The sequence below is a fragment of the Dendropsophus ebraccatus genome, chromosome 1 (genome assembly GCF_027789765.1).
Source record: "Dendropsophus ebraccatus isolate aDenEbr1 chromosome 1, aDenEbr1.pat, whole genome shotgun sequence".
Taxonomy (NCBI): Eukaryota; Metazoa; Chordata; class Amphibia; order Anura; family Hylidae; genus Dendropsophus; species Dendropsophus ebraccatus.
In genome coordinates, this window is record NC_091454.1 from 220,535,897 (window position 1) to 220,563,042 (window position 27,146).

The following is a 27,146-nucleotide window of genomic DNA, read 5'->3' on the forward strand; positions in this document are numbered from 1 at the left end:
TATTAAAAAAAAACAATTTGGTGTAAAAGAGAGAGAACTCAAGTCGCAGCAGGAACATCACACAAAGGAATTTGAAAGGGAAGGTACTCCAGAGGCATTGAAGAATCTTAGGAAGGCCCAAGACACATATGGGGAGTGGTTGAGACAGAAGGCCCAGCATAAATTATTGTTTCTGGGGCAGCAGAAGTTTCTCTCGGGAGGAAAACCCAATAAATTTTTGATTAGTCTTCTTAAAAACCAACAAGAGCGTCAGGACATCACCGGGCTCAGGAACCACAAGGGTAAGATGGTTCAGGGTAGACAGAATGTTGAAAAGGTGCTGGTAGAATTTTTTGCTAGATTATATGGCTCTGACTGTCTGGCTGACAGGAGAAAAATGCAAGAGTTTTTTGCAGACGTTACGATGCCTTCACTTGCTAATGAACACTCGGTTTTACTGGAGGAGGAGTTGACAATAGAGGACCTGGAGGAGTCCTTGGGGTCCTTTGCGGGTAACTCGGTTCTGGGATATGATGGTTTGCCTTTCCTTTTCTATAAAAAACAGTCTGGTGCCGTCTTGCCAATCCTGTTAGAGGTCTTGAAAGAATCCTGTAGTAGGGGCTCCCTGTCACAGTCCATGAGAGAAGCACATATAGTCTTAATTCCCAAGAAAGGTAAAGATCCCCTGGAGGTTGAATCCTACCGTCCCATTTCTCTTTTAAACACTGATATAAAAATATTCGCAAAAGTTTTAGCCTTGCGGCTGGGCAAAGTGATTGTCTCAGTTATAGGGGACGAACAGTGTGGCTTTATGCCAGGCAAGACAGTCCATGATAACATCAGTAGAGTGTTTTCCAACATTCAACTGAGTGTCCCGGGGGCCCGCTCCATCCTGTCCTTAGACGCCACTAAGGCGTTCGACAGGGTGGAGTGGGATTTCCTGTGGTACACGATGGAGAAGATGGGTATAGGGGGACGCTTCCTGAATTGGACTAAAACACTTTATAATTCTCCAATAGCGAGACTCACTGTAAATGGCTCTCCTTCTGAGCCCTTTTCTCTTGGAAGGGGGACCAGACAGGGGTGTCCCCTATCCCCTTTATTATTTGCACTTTATGTTGAGCCTCTGGCAGCTTGGGCAAGACAGTACCCTGGGTACTGTGGTTTCGGTAGTTGTTGTGGCTTCCCTAAGCTTCTATTATACGCAGATGATGTTCTGATGTTTATTAGGGACCCAGAAAAGGTACTTCCAGTTATGATTGAAAAAATTGAGCAGTTTGGGTCATTCTCGGGTTTCGCCATCAACTGGGAGAAATCGTCTCTTCTCCCTCTGGATGGGGAGATAGGTTCCCCTATAGGGAAACTTAGGATTCTGGGACCATCGGATAGCTTGGAGTACCTTGGAATCAGAATTTCCGGACAGATGGATGGTTTTCGGAATTATAATCTAATCCCATTCGCCAAGAATCTCAAAAGTAGGATAGGGGTATGGAAGACTCTCCCTATATCTATGGCGGATAGAATCATCATAATACGAATGATTGTTATGCCTCAGCTTCTTTTTCTTTTTATGGCCTCCCACATCTGGATCGAGGATTCGTGGCTTAAGTCAATTGAAAATATGTTGGGTGATTTAATTTGGGGAAGGAAAAGAGTCAGATTGAAATACTCTGTTTTTGCAACCCCTAAGAGAAAGGGAGGGTTTGCGCTTCCTAACTTGCGTTTATATTTTCTTTCAGCACATTTTGCTAATATTATAAAAGGGGTAAAAGTGGCTATTTTTGAGCATTTATTGAGTATGAGCACTTTTGATCACTGGTACGAATTGTTGGAGTCTGGCTCCCTGATACAGGAGCCCTATAAAAGCTCCTCACTGTGTTACTTGTTAGATAAAATTTGGAATGAGACCAGACTCTGGTGCGGTATAAGTGGGAGCTTAGCTCTTGCTCCGCTCTGTAATAATTTGCACATTTGTGAATTCACTAAAATTTGTAATAGTTGGTTTTGGAAGCAGAGGGGTATCAATAAGATAGCCCATGTATTTGAAGATGGGAAATTGCACACCTTTCACTATTTTTGTGAGATGTATGGTTTATTACCTAAGCACAAGTTTTTTTTATCATCAGTTGTCACATGCTAGGGCTTGCTCACAGGAGGAAGGAAGATTTTCTATTGCACATTCAGGGATTTTTCAATCACTTTTGGAACTAGACATTAAGATGAAGCTTATATCCTTTATATATAAAATGCAGAGTGGCTTGGTAGAGCAGAGTAGGGCTGATGCGAGTCGATCCAGATGGGAGAAGCAAATGGGGCAGATTGAGACTGACCAATGGGAGAATATTCTGAAAAATATTGACAAAGTCTCACTCAATGAAATGCACAGATTAACACAGTTTCGTATTGTTCATTTATGTTATTACTCCCCGGAGTTGCTATATAAAATGAGAATTAGGGACATGACAGCGTGCCCCAGATGTGGAATGGATAGAGCTGACTTGTTACATCTTTTCTGGTTCTGTGCCCCAATTCGGGAATACTGGAAAGAAGTTTTTGATGAATTAGATAGTAAACTCAATTACAGTACTCCACGTAATCCGCTGATAGCAATTCTTGGGGTCTCGGTGGGCATGGAGGAGGACAAACAGTTAGTGCTGCGGGTCCTCTTTTATGCCCGACTGAGAATTTTGAATAAATGGTTTTCACGAGAGGTACCAACTAAGGCTGAATGGTTAAGATCACTTGAAGAGATTAGGGGCCATGAGTTGGTCTGGTTTCAGGCAAAAAAGAAGGTATGGTTAAATTCCAGCGGATATGGGGGAAATGGAAATAGAGGTGAGGTCTGAATGTCTCCTTTTTTTTTCCTCTCTTTCTTTTCTCTCTGCTTTTGCTCCTCTAGGGTTTAATGGGGTGGGGGGTGGATGATGGGGAGGCATAGTGTGGGAGGGAGGTTAGCTTGCGGAATCAAGCTTTCTGAAGTATGCATATACCTATGGTACCATCCTATGTAATGATTCCGGAGTTTCTTTTGTACTAATTGTTGGAATTAAATTTATTGCTGCTGTTGTTTTTTTCTTGTACTGATGTGGGAAAAATATTTAAAGAAATAAAGAATTAAAAAAAAAAAAAAAAGGGAGCACACATAGGGAGGACCACAGCGTTCTGCAAAATCGTATAATAGCAGCCACTAGCAAGGGCCAGGGCTCACTCACAGAGGATGCAGGACACTGTCTGTGCCCTCCTGTCCCTGACATATAATGTAAATGTGCAGGGGGTCCGGGGGAGGGGGGGGGGGGAGGGGGCACTGGACAATTGACCAGTTTGCCCCCAACCCCCCTAACGCCGGCCCTTGGTCTATAGGTTACAGGACACCTACAGTACCACAGTTCATTGTCCCGGCTGAGGCCATCTAGCTGTAATATACTCTGGGTTTTTATAACATATTAAAGGGTTTATTCATCACTACAAAAACATGGCCACTTTTCCCCCTACTGTTGTTTCCAGTTCAAGTGTGATTTGCAATTAAGCTCTATTTACTTCAATTGAACTGAGTTTGAAACCCCACCCAATCTGGAGACAAGAGAGTGGGAAAAAAGGACATGTTTTTGTAGAGCTGGGTAACCCCTTTAAGGTAGAATAGGTGTCTGTGTAGCCAGATAATAAAAGAGAGGGTCTAACCCAGTCCAGCGAGTATGTAGATTCCATGGCTCTTTATACTAGGGCACCACGGAAACTATATAGCCAGCAGGGACTTCTGTCAAAATGACAGGAGTCTCCTATCCTATACAGTAAACAGGTATGTACTGTGTATACTTATTGTTTAGAGTAAGGAAGTAAATGGATACCACTTAAAAGGGTATTCCCACATGACTGAGGAGGTAGGCCAGCACAATGGGAAGAGTAGCAAGTGGCTATAGTAGGGCGGATATACATTCTATTCCCAGGTTGAAAAGGGTCAGGTAAAGCTGTCCCTTCCTTCCACCCCTTATTAGTGGAATTAAAATGGTGGGCTGAATTTTGTTAGCCTCCTTGGGAGAGTAGTCTTGAGTGGATATGTGATGCACCACCGTGATGATGTTATGACAGGTGGTGTGATACAGCTCAGCCAAAGGTGGTAGTGTTGTGACGCCAGTGCTAGTCCAGCACACCGGTTTGATGGTGATACCTGCTTTGTAGAGGACGGCAAGCTGTATCCCCCTGAAATGGTCGGTGACCTGTCGGGGTTCCTGTCACGGTTGTCCTGAGTGGCAATTGCCCTACCCGGACTATCTGTACCGCAACCCACAGAAAGGGGAAAAATGCCCCAAGGTGTGTAGCGGAAGTGTATAGGTTCTGGTGCAGAGGAAGAGATGACTGAGTCCCAGTAAAATAAAGAGAAAAAACATGTTTACTGTATTGTCTCAATTTAAACACTTTGACAGTAGATAATCAGGATACAGACTTTAGTGCTTCACTGGATCTGTGCTGTAGAGATACTTGTTAGTGCTGAATATAGTAGAGATAGTTGTAGCGGTGCTTATATAATAAGGAATTTAGAGTAGAGCGGAGCAGCGTAGAGGAGTTTGTCGGGGGAGTCCCAACCTAAAGTAGTATTGTGCTCTGCTGGAACTTTAAAAGAATACTTGAGACTTGAGAGTGAGAAGTTAACTTGTACCCATGTTTAGACTGTGTCTGGCCACATTCTGCCCTACAGTATCGAGTTTCCCATCTGAATATGAAGATACAAGCCCCAGCCATGGTTCCGTGGGTGAAGCTAAGTGTCCGAGCCTTTCCGGTTTCACCTGCACTGCGATATAGGATACGTAGACCCTCTGGTTGCTTTGTCCTATTCAGGCTCGTTCCTCTGTATATAAAGATACTGTCCTGCACTTTGTAGAATAGTTCTCGGCCTGGGCTGAAATGATCCCCGACTTTTCTCCCTCTTTAGTGTCCAGCACTGCAGAGTAGAAACAGGAAATAGGCTGAAGAAACAGGTAATAGGCTGAGTGTCTCTGACTGGTTCATACAAGTGTGTCTCTCCACCTCAATAACACTAGACCACACTGAACTACCTTCCTGTACACATTGGGCTAACTAGTTAATTCCCCAGGGGTTGTGTGTGTGTGTGTGTGTGTGTGTGTGTGTGTATGTGTATGTGTGTGTAGAAAGCAGGGATAGGCAAGAGGAGATAGAGTATCTCCTATAGGCTGGCAAAGACCACATGGTACAAGACAACAGTAACCCTTGGCTTACTTCAGCTGTGCAGCACTTAACAGAGTTTAGAAATAACACTGACACCTAGTGGTAAAATAATAAACTATCCTCATCACCACTTAGCTTTGAGTAAAAGGCTTTTTCGAAAGATGTGGCACACAAAACACCCGTGGTGGGACACCGCAGATAGACCAGAGAAATAGAAAGGGTCTGACACCTATGGGAGGGTCTCTGTTTTGGGTAGGCAGCTGGTTAAGATCGTAGCAAGAGGTGCAAATGTGCAGAATCAGGAAACAAAAGCTGGGGTGATAAAAACAAGCCAAGAGGTCAGAACACACTAAAGCAGTGCTTCTCAATTCCAGTCCTTAGGCCTCAACAGGTCATGTTTTGAGGATTTTTCATACAAAGAACACATGTCATAATACCTGATGCACTGAGTATAATTATTTCGCCTGTAAAATACTAAGGAAATCCTCAAAACATGACCAGTTGGTGAGGCCTGAGGACTGCAATTGAGAAGCACTGCACTAAAGCAATATACAATAAACGCTGGTGAAGTAGGACAGCCTAAACTTTCACTGCCATCTGCTGAGAATCTTAAAGGAGGTTTAAATGGAGTGCCTGGATGCCGCCCCCACAGCTGACAAGTGCAACCTCGGGGCCCTCCTATTGGCGTGAGTGACACATCTTTCCAGGGGTGTATGCCTGTCACTTGAGAAGCCACTTGCAGAATATCTCCCTGGGTGGGGTTGCAAGTCTGGAGAATTCACAACTGTAGAGCGTTGCTCCTTACAGGCTGGAAGCTGACCAGGTAAGTAAGTTCTGGCAATAAAACTCCTCACATACATAATATTGAAATTGTGTCCCTACATTGTATTATTCTCTGTATGTCATAAAGCTATGCAATACATTTTAACCATTTACAGTAATCATTTTTAGGAGTGAGCTTGAGAGCCTACTATTTCTTAACATTTCTATATTGCATTAATAAATTTTCCTGAAATTCCCTTTTGTGGGTAATTCCCAATTGGCAGTCAATTTGAAATAGTATATTTTTATATTTGTAGTAAGATTTTGTTTCAGTTTTGCTATTGTAGCACAAAAATATACTGTTTTAGGTAAATATATAGTAAAATAGCTGGCAGCTCTATTGCAAGGGGATTGTATAATGTAATAACCGCCAGCGGGAAAAATTGCTCAGCCAATTAGTGACTGCAGCGGTGTGCCGGGTCGTGATATAGTCAAAGGGGAGCTTAGAAGACAGGTGGGGGGAAGTAGGTTCCAGGAGCGGGACGCAGCTCTGCACGGGAACCTTGACAGGTGACTACAACTTCTTTTTTATTTCCCCTCACCCCCTGCCCGTAATGTATTGTAAAATTAAAGGGGTTCTTCCAAGATATTAACTAATCATCTGTTCACAGGATAAGCATTACCATAAATATCTCATCCCACTTATCATGAGAACTCTTGTCCCCGAGGTGAATGGCGGAGTAGGTCATTTCATTATTTCTCTATTGGGTCTTCATACATTGGCATGTTTAGGGCATAGAAATGCTCAGAAGTGAATGACAGGGACAATCAACAGTTACGTGCTCCATTTACCCATGGGACAGTGGAATTCTGTTCTTAATTTGACCACCATCAATAAAATAGGTGGTCAAAACTATATCAGATCAGACCAAATTGTTACCTCTCTATCACATATACTGCTCTCTGCTCATCCCACATACACGTCTTCCAAATGCGCCATCACATATTCACAATATAGACATTATTGGGTTAAATGAGATGATGTACCTTGGATTCTTCAATGAGGAGTTTTATCTGTATTCCATTGTGTCTTTTAATTATTGTGGAAGCTGTTCCTTACTGACTACATCCTAAGGAACCGTGACCCATATCATGGAGGAACACTTAAGAAGAGAACAATTGTTGTTCTTATAGCAACAAAGAAAGAAAACTACTGTTTTTATGATATTGAATGCCAAGCTGCCACGTGTCACTGTTGAAATTGTATCTATATTTTGGGGAGTTATCGTAATCGATCCCTTTTGTACCCTTTGTAAGAAGGTGCAAGGCACCGTCATAGATGGGAGATATGTCTCACCAAGGATCCTGGCCTTGGTGAGGTGAAAGACTATGATTGCTGGTGTCAGCGGCAATAGGCCACTGGCACATGACGGTCTTTCACGGTAGCATGCCAAAGAGAGGGTGGGTGGATGCTCCCACACTCCAGGTGCAGGTTTTGGGGTGGCCTTTGTAAACCTGGGAGAATCATCTAAGAGTGGGGGGGTGTGCCTCCAGTCTCAGTGGGTGCTGCTGTGGAGAAGGAGCTGTGTGTGGCTTCTCTGAGGCCAAAGGAGACTTCCAGGAGCTGATTGGTGTCTGACAGGACTTATCCGGGTGAGAGCCCTATGTGAACAATTGACCGTTTTGCATAACTGCCAATGACTGTTTTCACGAACTCTGTTCGCTGTTGGCTGAAGAAAAATGTATGTTTTGTTTTCTGTTGTGGACAATAAAACACTTATTTTATTTAAACCTGCTTCTGGTCGCATATAAAAAGACTGCTTTTGAGACTGATCCCCACACCTTATAATTTCAGTAGGGCAACTACTCTTCTATGATGGACAGGACTTTGTTAAGTCAAGTGTGATTAAGGGTGGTACAACGTCCATCTCTGTGCACTTTTGGATTATATTTACTTGTCTCCTTTTGTACCCCTTTATGTGTGACTTTTCCCCCCATCATTTGATGCATTATCAACTAAATATATTACATGTAAGTTTTTAGTAGACTTTTTTCCTGAGTTAGGGTAAACTATAGGCTATTTTAGGATTTCTTTTGGGCATACATCTTCTACAACTTGACATTATAGTTAAGTTAAGAAAACTTATGTTAAATCCTAGAGAAAAATATATATTTTTTTTAATAATGAAACATCTCAGTAATTTATTAGATGACCTAAAATAAATACTTTATATCATACTAAGTTAATCACAAAATGTCTAATTATTTATTATTCAGATTTTTTTGTTTGGCCATAAGATTTTCTCTTGAGTTCATGTCGGGACTGAATACAATAATGAAACATTTTGGAAGGAACATGCAAATAACCAGACCCCAGGTTGATGATTGAATAGCAAAGATCTCCATGGCCACCATATATTTTCCACGGGAACTGAGGGATGCGGGAATGTAGGATATCCAGACACTGAGGAAGGCCAGCATGCTGAAGGTGATGAACTTGGCCTCATTGAAGCTGTCTGGAAGTCTCCTGGCCAAGAAAGCCACAATGAAGCTGATGGAGGCTAGAAGACCAAGGTAGCCAAGCATAGACCAAAAAGCCAAAGGTGACCCTTCATTACACTGAATAATCAGTACTTCCGAATTACTTTCTGATTTATACTCTAGGAAGGGGGGAGAGAATGTCAACCACATAATACAAAGAAAGATCTGAATAAGGATACATGAGATGACTATGAGATATGATACTCGTGGCCTAGTCCAATGTCTTAGTTGACTACCAGGCCTTGTTGCCTTAAAAGCTATGACTACCATAATGGTTTTGGCCAAGATGCAGGAGACACAAAGTGCCAATACAATACCAAAAGTGACTTGTCTTAAAAGACAAATCTCATACTGGGGATAACCAATAAAGACTAAGGAGCAGAGAAAACAGAGCAATAATGACACCAGGAGAAGACAACTTAAGGAGTAGTTATTGGCACGAACAATGGGGGTTGTTCTGTAGTGAATGTAGAGGCCAAGGATCGCCACAGGAACCAATGATGAGGAGATGCCAGCAGCCATTAAGGTGACGCCCAATGGATCTTCATGTGAGAGGAATTCTTGGGTCTTTGGAACACAATGAGCTTGGGTTGGATTTGGCCACATATCCCACAAGCATTTTGTACATTGTAGGGAATCTTTAAAAAGTTTTGAAACAAGGTGTTAAATTAGCAGTTTTACAATATTATGTTTCACAGACAGAACTGAAAGGGGATATTCATGTAGCTTAAAAAAAATAAATAAAGACTGGACACCCTTCAGACCTTGGAACTGAAACACAAGACGACACTAGTTGAGGGAGACTATAGAGAACTGCTTAGGGTGCGGACGGAGATAACCACACTTTTAGCTAAAAAACAACACAGATACAGGCAAATTTGTGCCAGTGCTTACTATGAACATGGAAACAAATCAGGCCGCTTATTAGCCAGAGCGCTGAGGGACAAAAGGGCTTCCTTATATATACAATCTATAAAAAACGCATCGGGCCGCATAGTCAGACTCACTTCGGAGATCCTAGACGCCTTTAAAAATTACTACACTAATCTGTATCATTTGCCTCCGGCAACGGGGGCAGCTGGGGAAGATATACTCCAATACATACACCGCACGGCTTTGCCGCTATTAGACCCGACCATCCTATCAGACCTAGAGAACCCGTTTAGTGCTGACGAACTTTCCGCCGCTATCATGACACTCCCTTCCGGTAAGAGCCCTGGCCCTGATGGCTACACTAGTAAATTCTTTAAACTTCTACAAGACGAACTCTCCCCGCACATTTTAGCGGCATTTAATGAGATATCCCTCTCCTCGCCCTTCCCCTCCTCCTTCCTGGCCGCTCAAGTCACTGTGATTCCTAAAGAGGGAAAAGACCTTAACCAATGCGCAAGCTACAGGCCAATCTCTCTCATAAACACTGAGGCTAAGCTATACGCCAAACTGTTAGCTCTACGGCTGGCGCCCCTCTTGGGAACTCTGGTCCATCCTGATCAGGTGGGGTTCGTCCCCTCCAGAGAGGCCAGAGATAATACTCTGAAGACCTTCTCTGTAATTCACTATGCTCGGGCCTCCAACACGCCATGCATGTTGCTTTCACTAGACGCGGAAAAGGCATTTGACAGGGTGGATTGGGGTTTCCTGAGGGGTGTCTTAGAGGGTATCGGGTTGGGTACAGTGATGAGAGAGCGCATTTTGGCTTTATACCAATGCCCACAGGCACAAATTAGAATTAATGGGACACTGTCCAGCCCTCTCATTATCCACAACGGTACAAGGCAAGGGTGCCCCCTGTCTCCCCTCCTGTATGTGCTTGTCATGGAGCACCTGCTGAGAGCTATTAGACTGAATGAGGAGATTGTAGGCGTCAAGCTTGGAGAGATACACCTAAAATGCTCAGCCTTTGCGGATGACCTGCTGGTGTACCTTACGGAACCAGAGAGGTCCCTGCCGGCCCTAATGGACACTCTCGCGACATACAGTACTGTGAGTAACTACAAGATAAATCTCTCCAAGAGTGTCGCCCTGAATGTTTCCTTGCCCCCCGGATCTGTTAGTCCCCTGCAGCGGCGGTTTCCCTTTGTGTGGCGTACTTCTTCCTTTAAATATCTTGGAGTGCATATTCCGGCTACACTAGTGGACACTTTCGAGCTTAACTTCACCCCCCTGCTGGCCCAGTTCAGGGTGGATCTCGCCAAGTGGGATAGAAAGGACTTCTCATGGCTGGGCAGAATTAACATCATTAAAATGAACCTGCTGCCCAGGTTACTGTATCTGTTTCAAACGATACCAACCCAGCTCCCGCGCTCCTTTTTCCAGGCAGTAAACCGTCTTTTCTCCCATTTTATCTGGGAGCGACGACGTCCCCGCTTGTCGAGATCCACTCTCTCTTTGGCAAAGCCTGATGGTGGTCTGGCCCTTCCAGATCCCCATAAGTACTATCTTGCAGCAGTAGCAACCAGGGTACTTGATGGATTTCATAATCGAGACTCTAAATTGTGGGTCCGCTTTGAAAACACCCTGTCCCCCTTTTCCTTACCGTCTCTCCTGTGGATTCGCCCTTCCGCGTGGACAGGGACACACCTATCTTCCTTGCCTCTAGTAGCCCGCACCGTCCTCCTGACGTTTCGCTATATGAAATCAGAAAACCCTCTCTATGTAGCCAATGGCCCTCTCACCCCTATAACGCACAATATAGAGTTCCCGGCGGGACACATTGATTCCTCTTTTTTAAATTATCCCAGGCAACACCACCTCTGCTTTAGAGAAGTCTGCTCTCCAACGTCCCTTTCTCACTTTGAGTCTCTTGTCCCTGATCAGGATAGGACCCCTAGGCTTAGATGGCAATACATGCAATTGTCACATCTCTATCGCTCCCTGTCCCCTGCGGCTAACCTCCATAGACAGCTTACAGCTTTCGAGGAATATTGTGTACAACCTGAGTCCCCTAGACACACTGTTTCTCTACTGTACACTTTATTAAACACACCAGATAACTCATACAAGACAACTTTTCAATTAGGTTGGGAAACAGAACTGAATCGCACTTTCTCCAGGGAGGAATGGGACAAGTTCTATCCATCAGTCACTTACATCTGCTGGAGATGCGGGACGTCTAGGGGAACTATGACCCACATATGGTGGGGTTGTGCCAGACTCCAAGGATTTTGGTTGGAAGTGGTTGATATTATACGGGATATTACTGGTATAGCCTTGACAAATGACCCAGCCACGCTTTTGCTGTTGATCCTCCCGGGACCTACAGCAAAACTTAAGAAGAGCCTTCTTAAATCCCTATTATTAGCTGCAAAGACGGTGATTCCGCGACGGTGGCGCTCAGAGACTCCCCCTACAATAACTGACTGGTTTGAGGAGGTCATGCGTTTACAAAGAATGGAGGAACTCAAAGCAGAGTTCCACAATAAGCTTCAGCCTACGGCTAGGCTGTGGTTTCCATGGATGGCCTTTCTGGATTCGCCCTCCTATATGACTCGAGCTGTAAGGCCCAGTGACCAGGCTCACGGTGTGACTCCCTCCTCGTAAGAAGTGTCTTATTTTGCCTGTTTTGCCCTGTAACTTGGACCGTGCTGGCACCCCCCCCCCTCCTCACCCTCTCCCCTTCCCTCCTCCCTCTTTTTCTCCCCTTCTCATTTTTCTGGCTGTTTTTTTCTCTAAACCTTCTTTGCTTTTCCCTGGTTTGTTGGTTTTCTGTCAGAATCAGCGTTTTACAAGAAAGGCACCTACAACTGGAGTTACTTGCAACATCGGCTTTATTGTTATGGACATGTATGTTGTTACTATTTGACCGCTGTAACTAGCTCTGCTGCGGAGCGGAATGCCGCTCTTAATGTTTGTACATTATTTTTTGACCTTTCCTAATAAAAGCATTAAGAAAGAAAAAAAATAAATAAATAAATAAAAGAGATTTTATAAACCAACAGTTACTCACTTTCTGATCCTGTGCTGAATGCTCCAATCAGCACCTCAGTCTTTATTTTTAAATGCACAACATGTGAACACTGCAGCCATTCAGCTCCGATAGTATGTTGGATTCCTTAACTGATGCCAGGAGGACAGCACTTATCCACTGAGACTTAAGTTGTTAAGTGTCATGAACTCAAAAAAGAAGACCAACATGTTGACCGGAGCCTAAACAGGGGTTCAACACAGGATCAAATTTTTTTGGATAACTACTTCAACAACAGACTGAGGCGTGTGAGACCGGCCGGGTGATTTTTCCGGCTGCGGAGCTCTGATGTGGGCGCATCAGCACGCGCCCCCATCAGGGCTTCCCATAGCTCACAGTGAAGCAAGCGGACGGAGCCGCTCGCTTCACTGTGTGAACTGACAGGGCTTTCTGCGGCCGGAATTCACTGAATTCCGGCCGCAGAAAACTGACATGTCAGTTTTTTTCGGTGCCGCATGGGATCCCGGCCAGAGCGCATACAATGTGTGTACGCTCCGACCGGGATTCCATTGCAAATAAGGCTATGTTCAACTCCTCCAAACTACGGCCGTAGTTCTGCGGCGAGAACTACGGCCGTAGTTTGGAGGAGTGTGAACATAGCTTGAGAGAATAAAACATTTTATTGGCCAAATAGTTTTTGTTTGCTACCTGTTTGGTTGGCTCTCTCTCCAGAAGAACATGGGATGCATTGAAAACAGCACAAAGGTTCACCTTTTCTGTCTGCTTTCCTGAAGCCTGGTGGACAACTGGGGCCACAAACCGAAACAGGAACCTGATTAATAAAAAAAAAAAAAAATCCTTAAACATTTACATATAATGACAAAGTAAATATGTCATCACACGATGACCTGTTTGTAAACGTATTTTATTTTGTTATGAAATTTTCAATTTTATTGTTATTATTATTATTAGCTTTTTGTTGATCATGTCTAAAATAGGTGCATGGCTCACCCCATAGTGTCCTTCACCCCACTGTATGCGGCTGGTATTAATAGTGAATACATTCCCACTAGTTATACTGGTATCATAGCTGCCCACTTTGACTTGTTGGAGTTTTTCTTCAGGGCTCAGCTGCCAGTTCACTATATCATACACAGCAGGTGGATCTCCATTCTCATCGAAAAAGAGTTGTCTACCATCGGACGTGTTCAGATGTAACTTCTTCAAGTAATACAACAACTGCGAGGAAATGATACAACAACGATGATGATGATGATGATGATGACATCATCATCATCATTATTATTATTATTTTTTTATTATTATTATTATTTTTTTTTTAATTGCCCTTGATTTCAGAGCGCTATACAAGTGATAGGGGTTGACAAACAGGACATTACAAATTCAAAACATTTTACAAGAATAAGGTAAATGGCCGACTAGATAGAGGACCCTCCCCCCCCGAGGACTTACAATCTACAAGCTACGTCTACATTAAAATAAAATAAAAATCTATTGAAATGGAAATGAAATGGTCACTTATATTGGTACCAATTAAATTAAATAGTGATACAAAGGGGGCCACACAAGGGGAGGTGAAAGGGGACTTGAAGGGAGATTTGAACATGTCAAATGGTTTATTAGAAAGTTTTATATATCTTGCGCCGCTGAGCCACGAATGTCCCCTGCTGTCAATGGCGGAAACTGGATTATTGACATTTTTTTTAATCGTGATTTTCCAATTTTTGACACTTTTAACATGTGTTAACAAATTCCTCATTCTGTAATAGTCCCACAACTGTAGCTACTCTAGTTTGGCTGTATTATTTAAATTCATTAAAACTCAATTTGCAAATATTAATTGATTTGACCCAAAATTTGCGAACCTCACATAGCGAATTTCCGGCTGCTTCGCCCATCTCGACTCATGAGCAATTCTTTAAGTTACAGAACCCTGGAGGAACAACTCATTGTTTCAGAGATAGTGTGGTGCTCAGGACCGGTCACAACTATCAAACAATAGGACATATTTCCATAATAGGTCAAAATGAGTCCAATATTGCAAAGTTATAGCAGAAATTTTTTTTGTGGGTTGCACATCAGGGACCTACACCTACATCAGGGACCTTTTAACGTTCTTGTCACCTGCTTTTAAAAAAAAGATCTCCAAAATCCATTGTTTCCTCACTGTTAAATTAGCAAAAATTTTCATTGTTGCTCTGCTTGATTCCTGCCTTTAGTGTTACAATTTCATACTAATTGGCCTTCCCTTCTCTAAACTCTTCCCCCTTTAGTCTATTTTGAATACAGAACCAGTCTCACCTCCCTGTCCAGTCGCTGCAACAAAGCCTCCGCCCTGTGCCCGTCCTTATGCCAATCACTACACCAATGCTTCCCCCATGCCAGTCACTACACCAATGCTTCCCCCATGCCAGTCACTACACCAATGCTTCCCCCATGCCAGTCACTACACCAATGCTTCCCCCATGCCAGTCACTACACCAATGCCTTTCCCATGCCAGTCACTACACCAATGCCTCCCCCATGCCAGTCACTACACTACTACCTCCCCCTGTGCCAGTCCCTACACTGGCTCGCTATTCAGTACAGAATACAATATGTAATGCTCTAACTCACAAAGCTCTCCACAGTGCTGCACCTCAATAAATATCCTGCCTCTTTTCTGTCTACCACCCTGCCTGTCCTTTATGCTTTGCTAATAAGTTTCGACTAACATCTTCCATAATCCACACTTCTTACTCCCGTCTATCCTACTGTATGTATAAAAGATGGTGGGAACACTGTAGCTGGTCCATCACTCCTCATGTTTGAATTAATGGCTACATCTCTGCAATGTTTGACTTTGTCAATGTATGTACTCCCAGAATTGTAAAGCTGTGCTGAAGATGTTGGTGCTATATCAATAAAATTATTACTGTTATTCCCCAAAAATACTTAAATATTCTTCTTTTTAGCCATAGTTTATGTCTTAAACATGAGCCCACACTAACCTGCCAAGGCTTAAAGTTCTCATTATCAGCACATGTTCCATTGGGGAATGGTCCATCTCCCTTCTTACATTTACTCAAATCGCTCAGAGCTTTTGCTACAGCATGGACCGCCAGATAGACATTGTATGTTATCTGTAAACTAGATAAGTCGTTGTAACTGTTCCAGATGGTCTTAAGACTTTCTTGGCCGGTACATTCTTTTAATGATGAGTTTGATGGGACTTCAGGAGTTGTCTGGTCTTGGAATTTGCAGCCAAAAACCTGTTCCCAGAATATTTTTATGTATTGGTTTCCCACGACCACAGAAGGATTGATCCTGTTGAGGAAATCTCCAAATCCCGGCATGTTTCCACTATGGAGGGCAAAACCGATTGTTCCAAGAAGAAGTCTTGAATATTTGTTCACTGACAAGAAAGATGAGGTAGCCCAAGATTCACTGGCAATTAATATTTTCCCTGTGACGTTCTGCCTCAACATTTCATCTAGTACAAAGCTTAAGTCTATGTCAGTAGAGAAGATGACCACCACTGTGGCTGTTGAGTCTTTAACCACACGAGCAATATGAGGAGCGTTTCGATCTTTCTGACTCAAGACTATGGTCTCTGTGAAGGCCACACAGGCTCCAGCTTGCAGTACATCCCTCTTGACCAGTTGGATACCTTGCTGCCCATAATCATCATCCATGGCTACGAGACCAATCCAGGTCCAGCCATAGTGCAACACCAGCTGTGCTAGACCCCTAGACTGAAAGGAATCACTGGGGACTGTTCTAAAGAATGATCGGAACTGGATACGGTTACTGAGGAGAGAACTTGTTGCAAGGAAACTAATCTGTAGTAAAATTAAAAGAATAGTATTGAGTGAGAAATATGTAAATATGAATATCTTTACTTTTCATCACTTATGACACATTCAATGAGAAAGTCCTTTCACAATTCTCATATATGAAAACCCTGAACCTCAGAAGATTCTTGAATTCAGACCTAATTGATTTGTAGGTAGGTAGAGATACTTCCAAAAGGAGTATTCTTATTTTAGAAAGACTTTCCCTTTCTAAAAGAAAGGGAAAAAGAGAGAGGGAACCTGTGACATCTTTGTAAATACTGAAGGACACATAGTATGATAGACATCCCAGCACTTACTTGTGGATACCTGTATAGCCCAAGGATATGAGCCAGTGAAATGGAGTATCTAGATGAAGAATGTCCAATTATTGCAGCCAACCTGGTGTCCTGGTTACATCGATAGTTTGGCAGAGGTTGTCCATGTCCATTCAACAGCTGTATTGTTCCCGACATGGTTCTCTGAGGGACTGTACAAGAGTCAAAGATCTGGAACCCCAAGCTGATATTTGGCAAAAAATCTGGGGAATTGTTAACTTCCTCCACAGCGAAATGTACGGCTTGAGCCCACTGGTAGTTATCTAACATAAAACTGGGAACAACACAGACAAGAGAATGTTTCCTCAATATATTGTATTTAACAGCTGAAGATACATATCCCTCCCTCTACATAGTGGACATATTAAAGTTTATGTATATGGGGTGTTCAGTAGAGATGAGAGAACATTGAGCATGCCCAGGTTCATCAAGGCCCAAACTTTTGGCATTTCATTACCAGCGCCTGAAGATATTGGATGCAGCCCTCACTTAGGAGGACACAGAACAACAATGCATTTTATGGACATTTATATTAAGGGGAATTGTGTATGGGCTCATTTTCCCTGCAGGGGTGCTGCAGGGAAACTGAAAGTTTACAGATGGCTTTGTTCCCAAATAATAGCTGGGATCCTTGCAACCAGGACAAATATGTAGGTGGTATCAAGCTAGGAAATTACTCTGCAACCTATTTTCTAGTTGCTGTTCGACAAAAAGTACTAGAACAGAAAACATTTTACCCCACATTTAGTTACTATAAACAGATAGACTGCACTATACCCAACCATAAACAGAGCGGTAGCTACTCTCCATGTCCTTTCTGTTGCCTGCCTTACTGTAAGATCAGTGGAGGAAAAAAGGTGAAGTTACAAACCACCTACCGATTGCTATATTATAGGGTCCAGGTATAACTTCTACTTCTGCACTTTTTATAGCTTTGTCCCAGGCTTTGAAGCCACTCTGTAGCCACAAGCTGCCCAACCCACCACCCCACCCCCCGGGGGGTTAGATAGCTGCTTTTAATCCAAAATCTGTCCTAGGGTCCGTTCGGCAGGTGATGCAGTTATTAGTTCTAAAAAATGTTTAAACTTGCAGCCCTGTGTCAAATTGGCGTGGCCTAACAGTATCTTTGCCTTAGTCTTGCACCGCCACTTTGTCCCTCCTCCCTGCCCTCCCCTAAGCAGGATTTTTCCTACTCATCCCTTGTCTAAACATTGCATGTGTGTTGGATCGTTAAGGCCCATATGCAGTGTAAGCCATGCCAATTTGACACAGGGCTGCAAGTTTACTTTTTTTTTTAGGACAATATCTGCACCACCAGCCGAACGGAGCCAAGGACAGATCTTGGATTAAAAGCTGCTATCCGACAGTGCAAGCATTTTTTATTTTTTTATTTATTTATTTTTTTTTGGGGGGGGATTGTGGGTACAGAGTAGAGATGAGCGAACCGGGTTCGGGTTCGAGTCGATCCGAACCTGAACTTTCGGCATTTGATTAGCTGGGGTTGCTGAACTTGGATAAAGCTCTAAGGTTGTCTGGAAAACATAGATACAGCCAATGACTATATCCATGTTTTCCACATAGCCTTAGGGCTTTATCCAACTTCAGCAGCCACCGCCAATCAAATGCCGAAAGTTCGGGTTCGGATCGACTTGAGCATGCTCCAGGTTCGCTCATCTCTAGTACAGAGTCATTTTAAACAGTGCAGTATATGCCTTTGGTTGGAATTTTCCTTTAAACTTTGTTTAGATAAGACCAAAGACCTCTTTAATACAATAATGAACGACTTTCACCAGAACTCTTAGCAAACTTTAGATAAAAACAAGTCTCACGTGGTACAGATGGCAGGACCAGGGCTTTCCTTGTAATTGAGAATTGGGTTGATTTTGTCCATGTGAACACTCATCACGGCTCCAATTATGATCTTCCCATCCAGAGATATACCTGAGATCTCATTGCCGGTCATTCTGCAAGTACATTCAATGCAGTCACAGAAGTGTAAGATACAGAGCATGAACCAAAGCCGCCTCATCTGGAAAAATTAAAGTGTCAGGTGAAGAACTTGTTAAAGATATTGCATGGATTTGCATGTCCAGAACCCCGCACTAAAACAATGGGAATTCAGATAGAAATGTGGGATTGCTGCTAAACTAGTCTTGAGCAGATATATAATTATTACAGGTGAGGTCTGGTTGTATACTGGGTCTTACCACAAGAGGGTGTAAAAGTGCTTTCCCCATTACTCTACAAAAAAGCTTCTCGGAGGCTACTTTTGGTTAGTGTATATCTTGCTGAGAGATTAGTGACTGCTAAACATGGGTCTACGATATACTCTAAGACAATTTGCCCGGTGAATGTTGGGAGCAGTGGTTAAGGAATTATGTAGGAGCCATCACATAGGACAGTGATCACCCCTATTGGTGATATGTGGACACAATCTCCTCCAGATTGTATCACTTCCTTGTCTGCCTACACACCAGATTTATCACTGATCCAGCATTTATGCTAAGCCAGCATCACAAACTACAAGTGTAACAGATAGCTGATCTCAAGGAGACAGAACAATAACACTGCCGGCTGCTGGTTAAAGTGCTCAATACAGTGAAATCCTAGGTTCCATTGCTCCCTTGGAAACATGAGTATGCAAAATAAGAGCCTGTAGAGTCTTATTTAAGAGTCTCAAAACACAGGACTAGTCAGATATCCCTCCGGGAAGGACTCAGCCAAGGGGTGGCTCTAGTGGGGAAACCACCAAAACCATCATATTAAGTGGTCCTATAAGTCAATGTAATGACAAGAGAGAACCAAGGCCAGGTATGAATCCACAGACAGCTGTTTCAGGGTGTTGCCCCTCATCAGTGTGGAGCAGGATTCTGGAGCTATGCCTAGTAAAGCCATAGGAGAAACAGTTTGCTAAACTCAGGGAGACCAGCCAAACGATAACACTGACTGCTGCCAGTTAAAGTGCTCAATGCAGTGAAATCCTAGGTGCATTGCTCCCTGGGAAACATGAATATGCAAAAGAAGAGCCTGTGGAGCCTCATTCAAAAGTCTCAAAACACATGACTTGCCAGATATTTCTCCAGAAAGGAGCCGGCCAAGGGGTGGCTCCTGCAGGGAAACCACCAAAACCACCATATTAAGTGGCCATATAAGTCAATGTAATGACATGGGAAAAACCAAGGACAGGTATTCATTCACAAGTGTGCAAGATCTACAGGCCAAGTTGTAACATCTGTGGTGATTCTGCTGCTGAACATGGACACTCTATGAACAGCCATATCCCATCCTGTATCCTCCATGTATGACAGTATCTCATCTTGTATCTAGGAGATGCCCAATATATCTCATCTTGTATCTTGGAGGTGCCCAACCTATCTCATCTTGTATCCAGGCTAGAGATGCCCAACCATATCTCATCTTATATCCAGGGTAGAGGTGCCCAACCACATCTCACTGGAGGTCTTTGCACAATTCTACAGTTTTCTCCATTAAACTTATCCTTTCCCTCTGATGTTGTAACCAGAGGTATATTATAATTACATCACACGTATATCTACATTACATCACACATAGAAGGTTTACCGCCATTCCAACAACTTTATCTTGGTTCATTTTAGGGGACAGCATGGTGGCTCAGTATATTGTTACCTTGAAGCTTTCAGGTCCTTGGTTTAACGCAACAGAGGACAAAATCTATATGAAGTTTAAACGTTCTCTCCATGCTCATGTTCATTTTCTTCCCAACTGTGTTCATATAGGCTCTGTACAAAAAAATCTTCATCCAGTCCATTATGCAATACCAGGTTGGGCCTGATAACCTTGATGTCCATCAGGGAAAGTTCCTTTGGTACATTAGCTCTCTTCGTAACTTGCTGCACCTTCAATGAACCCCAACCTGGGTATGGGTCCCGATGGAGATAGCATCTCTGTTATTACATAGTGTTGTCATTCCTCTTTTGCCCAGGGCACAACAACTCAAGTGTGCTGGATTGTCAGTCCTCACCAGGCCCCAGGCTTTCCTTTCTTTACGATAGCAGGCCTCATAATAACACCGAGTTTATTTTCCGACTTCCTCTTCATGCTGCATTACTACAGGTGTACTGGTTGGTCTACAGAAGGTCCCTTACTTTCATCTGCTATAATCTCTGATGGTCACTGTAGGTAATCTATGACAAAAATTATCCCCAGTAGCCTGGCTTACCTCCTCTATACACCCTACCCCCTGTCTGCTATTCCTCCCTGCTGAAGGTCATCATTTACAGATCTCCTAATGCTTCAGCTACTGGGAACAGCTCCCCCATTCCCCAGCAGGCGACCTTTACTGTACTTTATGAGTAAAGAGAGGACTAAGTCTCAGGAGCTAACCAACATACTCAGATACATCAACTTAGAAGAAAATATTATGTATAATATGCTTCAATATTACTAGCACAGCTTAATAGTATACCCATGATAGGCTTAGATACTACATACAGGTAAATACACCTGCTCAGAAATACACTATTCCTAAATATTATATAATATTATAATATTATATTTCACTCACCTCATATATCTCTCCCAGTTTCCTCTGGTATTCCCGTATACTCACTATATATAAAAATCTTCTCGTCCATCCTGGGAATTATATCAGCAATTACACATGTCAGTGATTTCCTGTATATAGACGCTCAGTCCCAGCACGGATATCATCATCATCCTCAGAATATACAGTAGGAGAAATACATAATTGTATATAATGATATAATAGGAAAACTGGCAGTGTGACCCAAGAGATCCTTATATACAATAAAATCGTTTTTATGATCGTCAAAGAACAAAAACAAGAACAGCAGAATATACTATATTAAATGAGGTTTATTAAATGATAATTAGCTGCAGATAAAGATGTTATTTTCAAGTAGTTTTTCTACAGTACAATGTGGAGCCCGCTGTATATCCAGCACTAACATACACCTACACACACCTATCTGATGGTCTATAGGCTGCAGGACCCCTACCACAGTTCCCGTTCCCAGCTGAGGCCTACTAGCTGTGATATACTCTGAGTTTTTATAATATATTTAGGTACAATAGGTGTAGCCAGATAATAAAAGAGGGGGTCTCACCCAGTCCAGCGAGTACTCACTGAGCAGAATGCATAAAACAGAAGCCTCCTGCTCAGTATGTAGATTCCATGGGCACCACGGAAACTATACAGACAGCAGGGATTTCTGTCAAAATAACAGGAGTCTCCTATCCTATACAGTAAATAGTTATGTACTGTGTGTTCTTATTGTTAAGGGTAAGGAAGTAAATGGATACCACTTAAAGGGGTATTCCCACATGACTGAGGAAGTAGGCCAGCACAGGATAATGGGAAGTGTAGCAAGTGGCTATAGTAGGGCATATATACTGTATATATAGAATTCCCAATTTGGAAAAAGTCAGGTAAAGCTGTCCCTTCCTTCCACCTGTTATTAGTGGAATTAAAATGGTGGCCTGAGTTTTGATAGCCTCCTTGGGAGGGTAGTCTTAAGTGGATATGTGGTGCACCACCGTGACTATGTTATGACCGGTGATGTGATACAGCTCAGCCAAAGGTGATGATACCAGCTTTGTAGAGGATGGCTGGCTGTAGCCCCGTGAAATGGTCGATAAACTGTCGAGGCTCCTGTCATGGTAGTCCTAAGTGGCAATTGAACCATCCAGACTATGGGTACCGCAACCCAAAGAAAGGGGAAAAATGACCAAAGGTGTGTAGCGGATGTGTATAGGTGCTGGTGCAGAGGAAAAGATGACTAAGTCCCATTGAAATAAATAGAACAGCTTTACGGTATAGTCTCTGAACAATATAAACCCTTTGCCAGTAAATAGATAATCTTGATACAGATTTTAGTGCTTCACTGGATCTGTGCTGCAGAGATACTTTTAAGTGCTTAATTTAGTAGAGATAGTTGTAGCGGTGCTTATATACTTGAGAGTTTAGAAAAGAGCGGAGCAGCGTAGAGGAGAAGAGTTTGTCATGGGAATCCCAAACTAAAGTAGTACTGTGCTCTGCCGGAACTTTAGAGACTTGAGAGTGAGAGGTTAACTTGTACCCATGTCTGACCACGTTCTGCCCTACAGTATGAAGTTTCCCATCCAAATAGGGTGACACAAGCCCCAGCTGTGGTAACCTGGGTGAAGCTAAGTGTACGAGCCTTCCCGGTTTCACCTGCACTGCGAGATAGGATACGTAGACACTCTGGTTGCTTTGTCCTATCCATGCTAGTTCCTCTGTTTATCAGGATACTGCCCTGCACTTTGTAGAATGGTTCTCGACATGTGCTGAGATGATCCCTGACTTTTTTGCCCTCCTTAGTGTCCAGCAGTGAATAGTAGAAACAGTTAATAGGCTGAAGAAACTGAGTGTATCTGACTGGTTTATACACGTGTGTGTCTCCACATCACTAACACTAGACCACACTGAAATAACTTCCTGTTCACACAAAGGTAACTAGTTACTTTCCCAGGGGCTGTGTGTGTGTGTGTGTGTGTGTGTGTGTGTGTGTGTGTGGGTGTGTGGGTGTGTGTGTGTGTGAGTGTGTGTGTGTGTGTGTGTGTGTGTGTGTGTGTGTGTAGAGAGCAGGGATGGGCAAGAGCAGAAAGAATATCTCCTATAGGCTGGCACAGTCCACATAGTACAATAACCACATTCTATTATATTCTATTAGAATTCTATATTTCATTCATAAATTTACCTGATATTCCCTTTTGCAGGTAATTCCCAATGGCCAGTCAATATCTCCCTGGGTGGGGTTGCAAGTCTGGAGAATGCACAACTGCAGAGTGTTGCTCCTTACAGGCCGGCAGCTGACCAGGTAAGAGATTTATGGCAATAAAACTCATCACATACATAATATTGGAATTGTGTCCCTAAGTTTCATACATTGTATTGTTCTCTGAATGTCATAAAGCTATGCAATACATTTCAACCATTTACAGTAATCATTTTTAGGAGTGAGCTTGAAAGCTACTATTTCTTTACATTTCTATATTTCATTCATAAATTTACCTGAAATTCCCTTTTGCGGGTAATTCCCAATTGCCAGTCTATTTGAAATCGTATATTTTTATATTTGTAGTATGATTTTGTTTCAGTTTTGTATTGTAAACGAAAAATAACAAAAAGTAGCACAAAAATATGCAGTTTTTTGTAAATACAGTATATAGTAAAATAGCTGGCAGCTTTATTGCAAGGGGATTGTATAATGCAATAACCGCCAGCTTTATTACTATATATTAACTTAAAGGAGAAGTCCAGCAGGGGAAGGGGTAGAAATTCATTATGGGCAGGCGATTGGGGGAAAAATTGCTCAGCCAATTATTGACTGCAGTGGTGTTCCTCCCCAGTCACTGACTGGCTGAGCGGTGCATCCGTCTGCAGGGTCATGACCAGGGCCGGACTGGGACTGAAAATCAGCCCTGGCATTTCAGAGCACACAGGCCCACTCTTCGCGTGGTGAAAATTTATGAGACGATGTTGTGAGTGCAGCACGGCTACATGTTGTATCATTATGGCCATGACTGGAATTACAGATAATAACACAGTAAATGAGGTCAGAAGCTTCTGTCTCTGTGCTGTGTCACGGTGCTGCAGTTACAGGTCCTTACCACTACAGAGTGTACAGAGACAGAAGCTTCTGGTCTCAGTCACCGTGTTGAGATTAACACCACCACCGCATACTAACTAGTACCACCGCATACTGACTAATGCTACTGCATACTGACTAATACCACTACATACTGACTAATACAACCACATACTGACTAATACCACTGCATAGTGACTAATACCAACGCATAGTGACTAATACCAACGCATACTGACTAATGTTACCACATACTGACTAATGTCACCACATACTGACTAATGTCACCACATACTGACTAATACCACCACATACTGACTAATGTCACTACATACTCACTAACACCACTACATACTGACTAACACCACCGCATACTGACTAACCCCACTGATGCTACTGAATAACATCCACTGTATACAGATCACTATCACCTCATCCAGTCATATAGAGGAAGACCTAGCTCTACACAGGCTCTATACACTATATACATTACAGTGCAGTTATATCAGTGGACTCACAGGGGATGTCTTCTCTGATCAGAGTTCTTCCCTTTTCATCTTCTTCTTCATCTGCCCTGGGCCATTAGAACTTCTAATCAACAGAATCTGCCAGACAGTCATATTAGGCTCCTCACTCTGTCACCATCCTCATCTCTCGACAAACTGCACATCTGTATTGTCCCCTTTACACGCTCATTTAGTGGGTAGGCTGACTCTATGTGATGCCATTTTAGTATATAGCCCTCCTCTCTGTAGCCCCTCCTTATAGATAGCCCCCTTATGTTGCTCCACTTTACAGAAGGCCCCCCATGCTGTCCCCCTTATAGATGCCCCCCATGTTGTCCCCCTATAGATGGCCTCCTATGTTACCCCCCTTATAGATGGCCTCCCCAATGTTGTCCCCCTCTCCCGTATGTTTTCCCCTTATAGGCCCCTTCTCCTCCTATGTTGTCCCCTTATAGATGGCACCCTCTTCCCCCTATGTTGTTACCCCTCTTATAGATAGCCCCCTCTCCCCCTCCCTTATAGATGGCCCCTTCTCCCCCCCTTATAGATGTTACCCTCTCCCCCTTCCTTATAAATGGCCTCTTCTCCCCCCTATAGATGGCCCCCTCTCCTCCCTTATAAATGGCCCCTCCCCCCCTTATAGATGGCCCCCCTCACCCCCTCCCTTATAGATGTCCCCTTGTCCTCTTCTCCCCCCTTATAGATGGCCCCTTCTTCTCTCCCCCCCACCTTATAGATGGACCCTTCTCCTCTTCTCCCCCCACGCCCACCTTATAGATGGCCCCTTCTCCTCTTCTCCCCCCACCCTCTGTGTAAAACAGGTTAAAAAACAAAAACAAACTCACCTATCAACCCGCTCCCCCGTCGAGCCTTTGTTTTCCTGCAACCTCCGTCTGATGCGCAGCTGCCGGGGGTGTTGTGTACTATCCTCGGCAGCGTGCGTATCATAGAGCTCTCTGTGTGCCGGTGGCCGCGACTTCCAGCACATTCAGCGTCTCTGTGCTGGAAGCCACAGCACAGGCCCACAGAGAGCTCTATGATACGCACGCTGCCGATGATTGGACGAGACACCCCCGACAGCCCCGCATCAGACGGGGGACGGACGGAGTGATGTAGGCCGGTTTCGTGCTCCACCTGGCCCAGTGACTCCTTTTCCATATGATTGGGGAAAGGATTCGCCAGGTCAGGAGGAGCACGGGACCGGCCCCCGGAGGCCACAGGCCCTTCTGACATTTGCCAGAAGTGCCCTATGGCCAGTCCGGCCCTGGTCATGACGTAGCCAGAGGGGAGCTTAGAAGACAGCTGGGGCGAGGGAGGTCCAGGAGTGGGACGCAGCTCTGTGCATGACAGGTGACAACTTCTTTTTTATTTCCCTGTAATGATCCCCCCCCCCCCTTCCATTTAAAACAGCATTCTGTGGTTTATTTGATGAATTTATTTATATAAGGTCAACTTATTCTGCAGCACTTGACATTGTTTGTAAATTCATCTGTATGTTTTCGGTGTGTTAAGAAACCAGAGTAACCTGGGGAAACCCACAGATAGACCATACTTTGCAGAATATGCTATTGGTGGGATTTGAACCCAGGGCCCCAGCACTACAAGTGCTACAGTGCTAACTCCCGAACCACTGTGCTGCCGAAACTTTAATAAAGCAAGTAAAGGGAGGAATGTAATGTGGTCTTTTAGGATTGGTTCTTCGAACCGGACTCAGTACAATACAATGCCCAATCAAGTAATAATCCTGGTTATCACCTTGGTGCTTTAACTCTTTGTACAATTTTGTAATATAGGCTTCTGCTATTGGCCAAGTAACTGGCAATTGGGGTTAACCTGCTGTTTCAACCAACTGATTTGGCTTTAGGCCACTCCGTAAGATGTCATTGTCAGAGTAGGCCCACTGTTTTTTAATCCTCCTCTTTGAGCATTTGGTCTGCACTGCAAGAGAGTATCATGATGCTGTTTCTGGGAATGTGGCATGGTCCTGGTGGGTATGATGTCTGCCACAGAAGAGACACTGGTATGGGGCACTGGAGGGATAAGGCATACTACCAAATTGTAAAATTAAAGGGGTTCTTCTAAGATATGAACTAATCATCTGTTCACAGGATAAACCAATCATGAGAACAGAGATCCCTTGTCCCCAAGGTGAATGGAGGAGTAGTGCCTTGATTGCCTGCCATTTCGTTCTTTTTCTGTTGGATCTTCATACATTGACATGTTCAGGGCATAGAAATGTTCAGAAGTGAATGACGGGGGCAATGAACAGTTACGTGCTCCATCCAACATGGGACAGGGGAATTCTGTTCTTAATTTGACCACTGCCAATAAGATAGGGGGGTCAAACCTATATCAGATAAGACCAAAATTGTTACCTCTCTATCACATATACTGCTCTCTACTCATCCCACATACACTTCTTCCAAATGCGCCATCACATATTCACTATATAGACATAGGTTAAATGAGATCATGTATCTTAGATTCTT

At 43.5% G+C, this 27,146-nt stretch overlaps 1 protein-coding gene across 1 annotated transcript; it reads right to left on the bottom strand.

The window, feature by feature from the left end:
- Positions 1–8,184: 8,184 nt before the first annotated feature.
- LOC138784712 (extracellular calcium-sensing receptor-like) lies at positions 8,185–25,929 on the bottom strand. Its single transcript, XM_069960375.1, has 8 exons — positions 25,503–25,929; positions 23,921–24,086; positions 18,368–18,502; positions 16,521–16,812; positions 15,379–16,209; positions 13,466–13,606; positions 13,076–13,199; positions 8,185–9,101 (listed from the first exon to the last, which is right to left on the bottom strand). The coding sequence occupies exons 1-8, from the start codon at positions 25,927–25,929 to the stop codon at positions 8,185–8,187; spliced, it is 3,033 nt and encodes a 1,010-aa protein (XP_069816476.1).
- Positions 25,930–27,146: the final 1,217 nt, after the last annotated feature.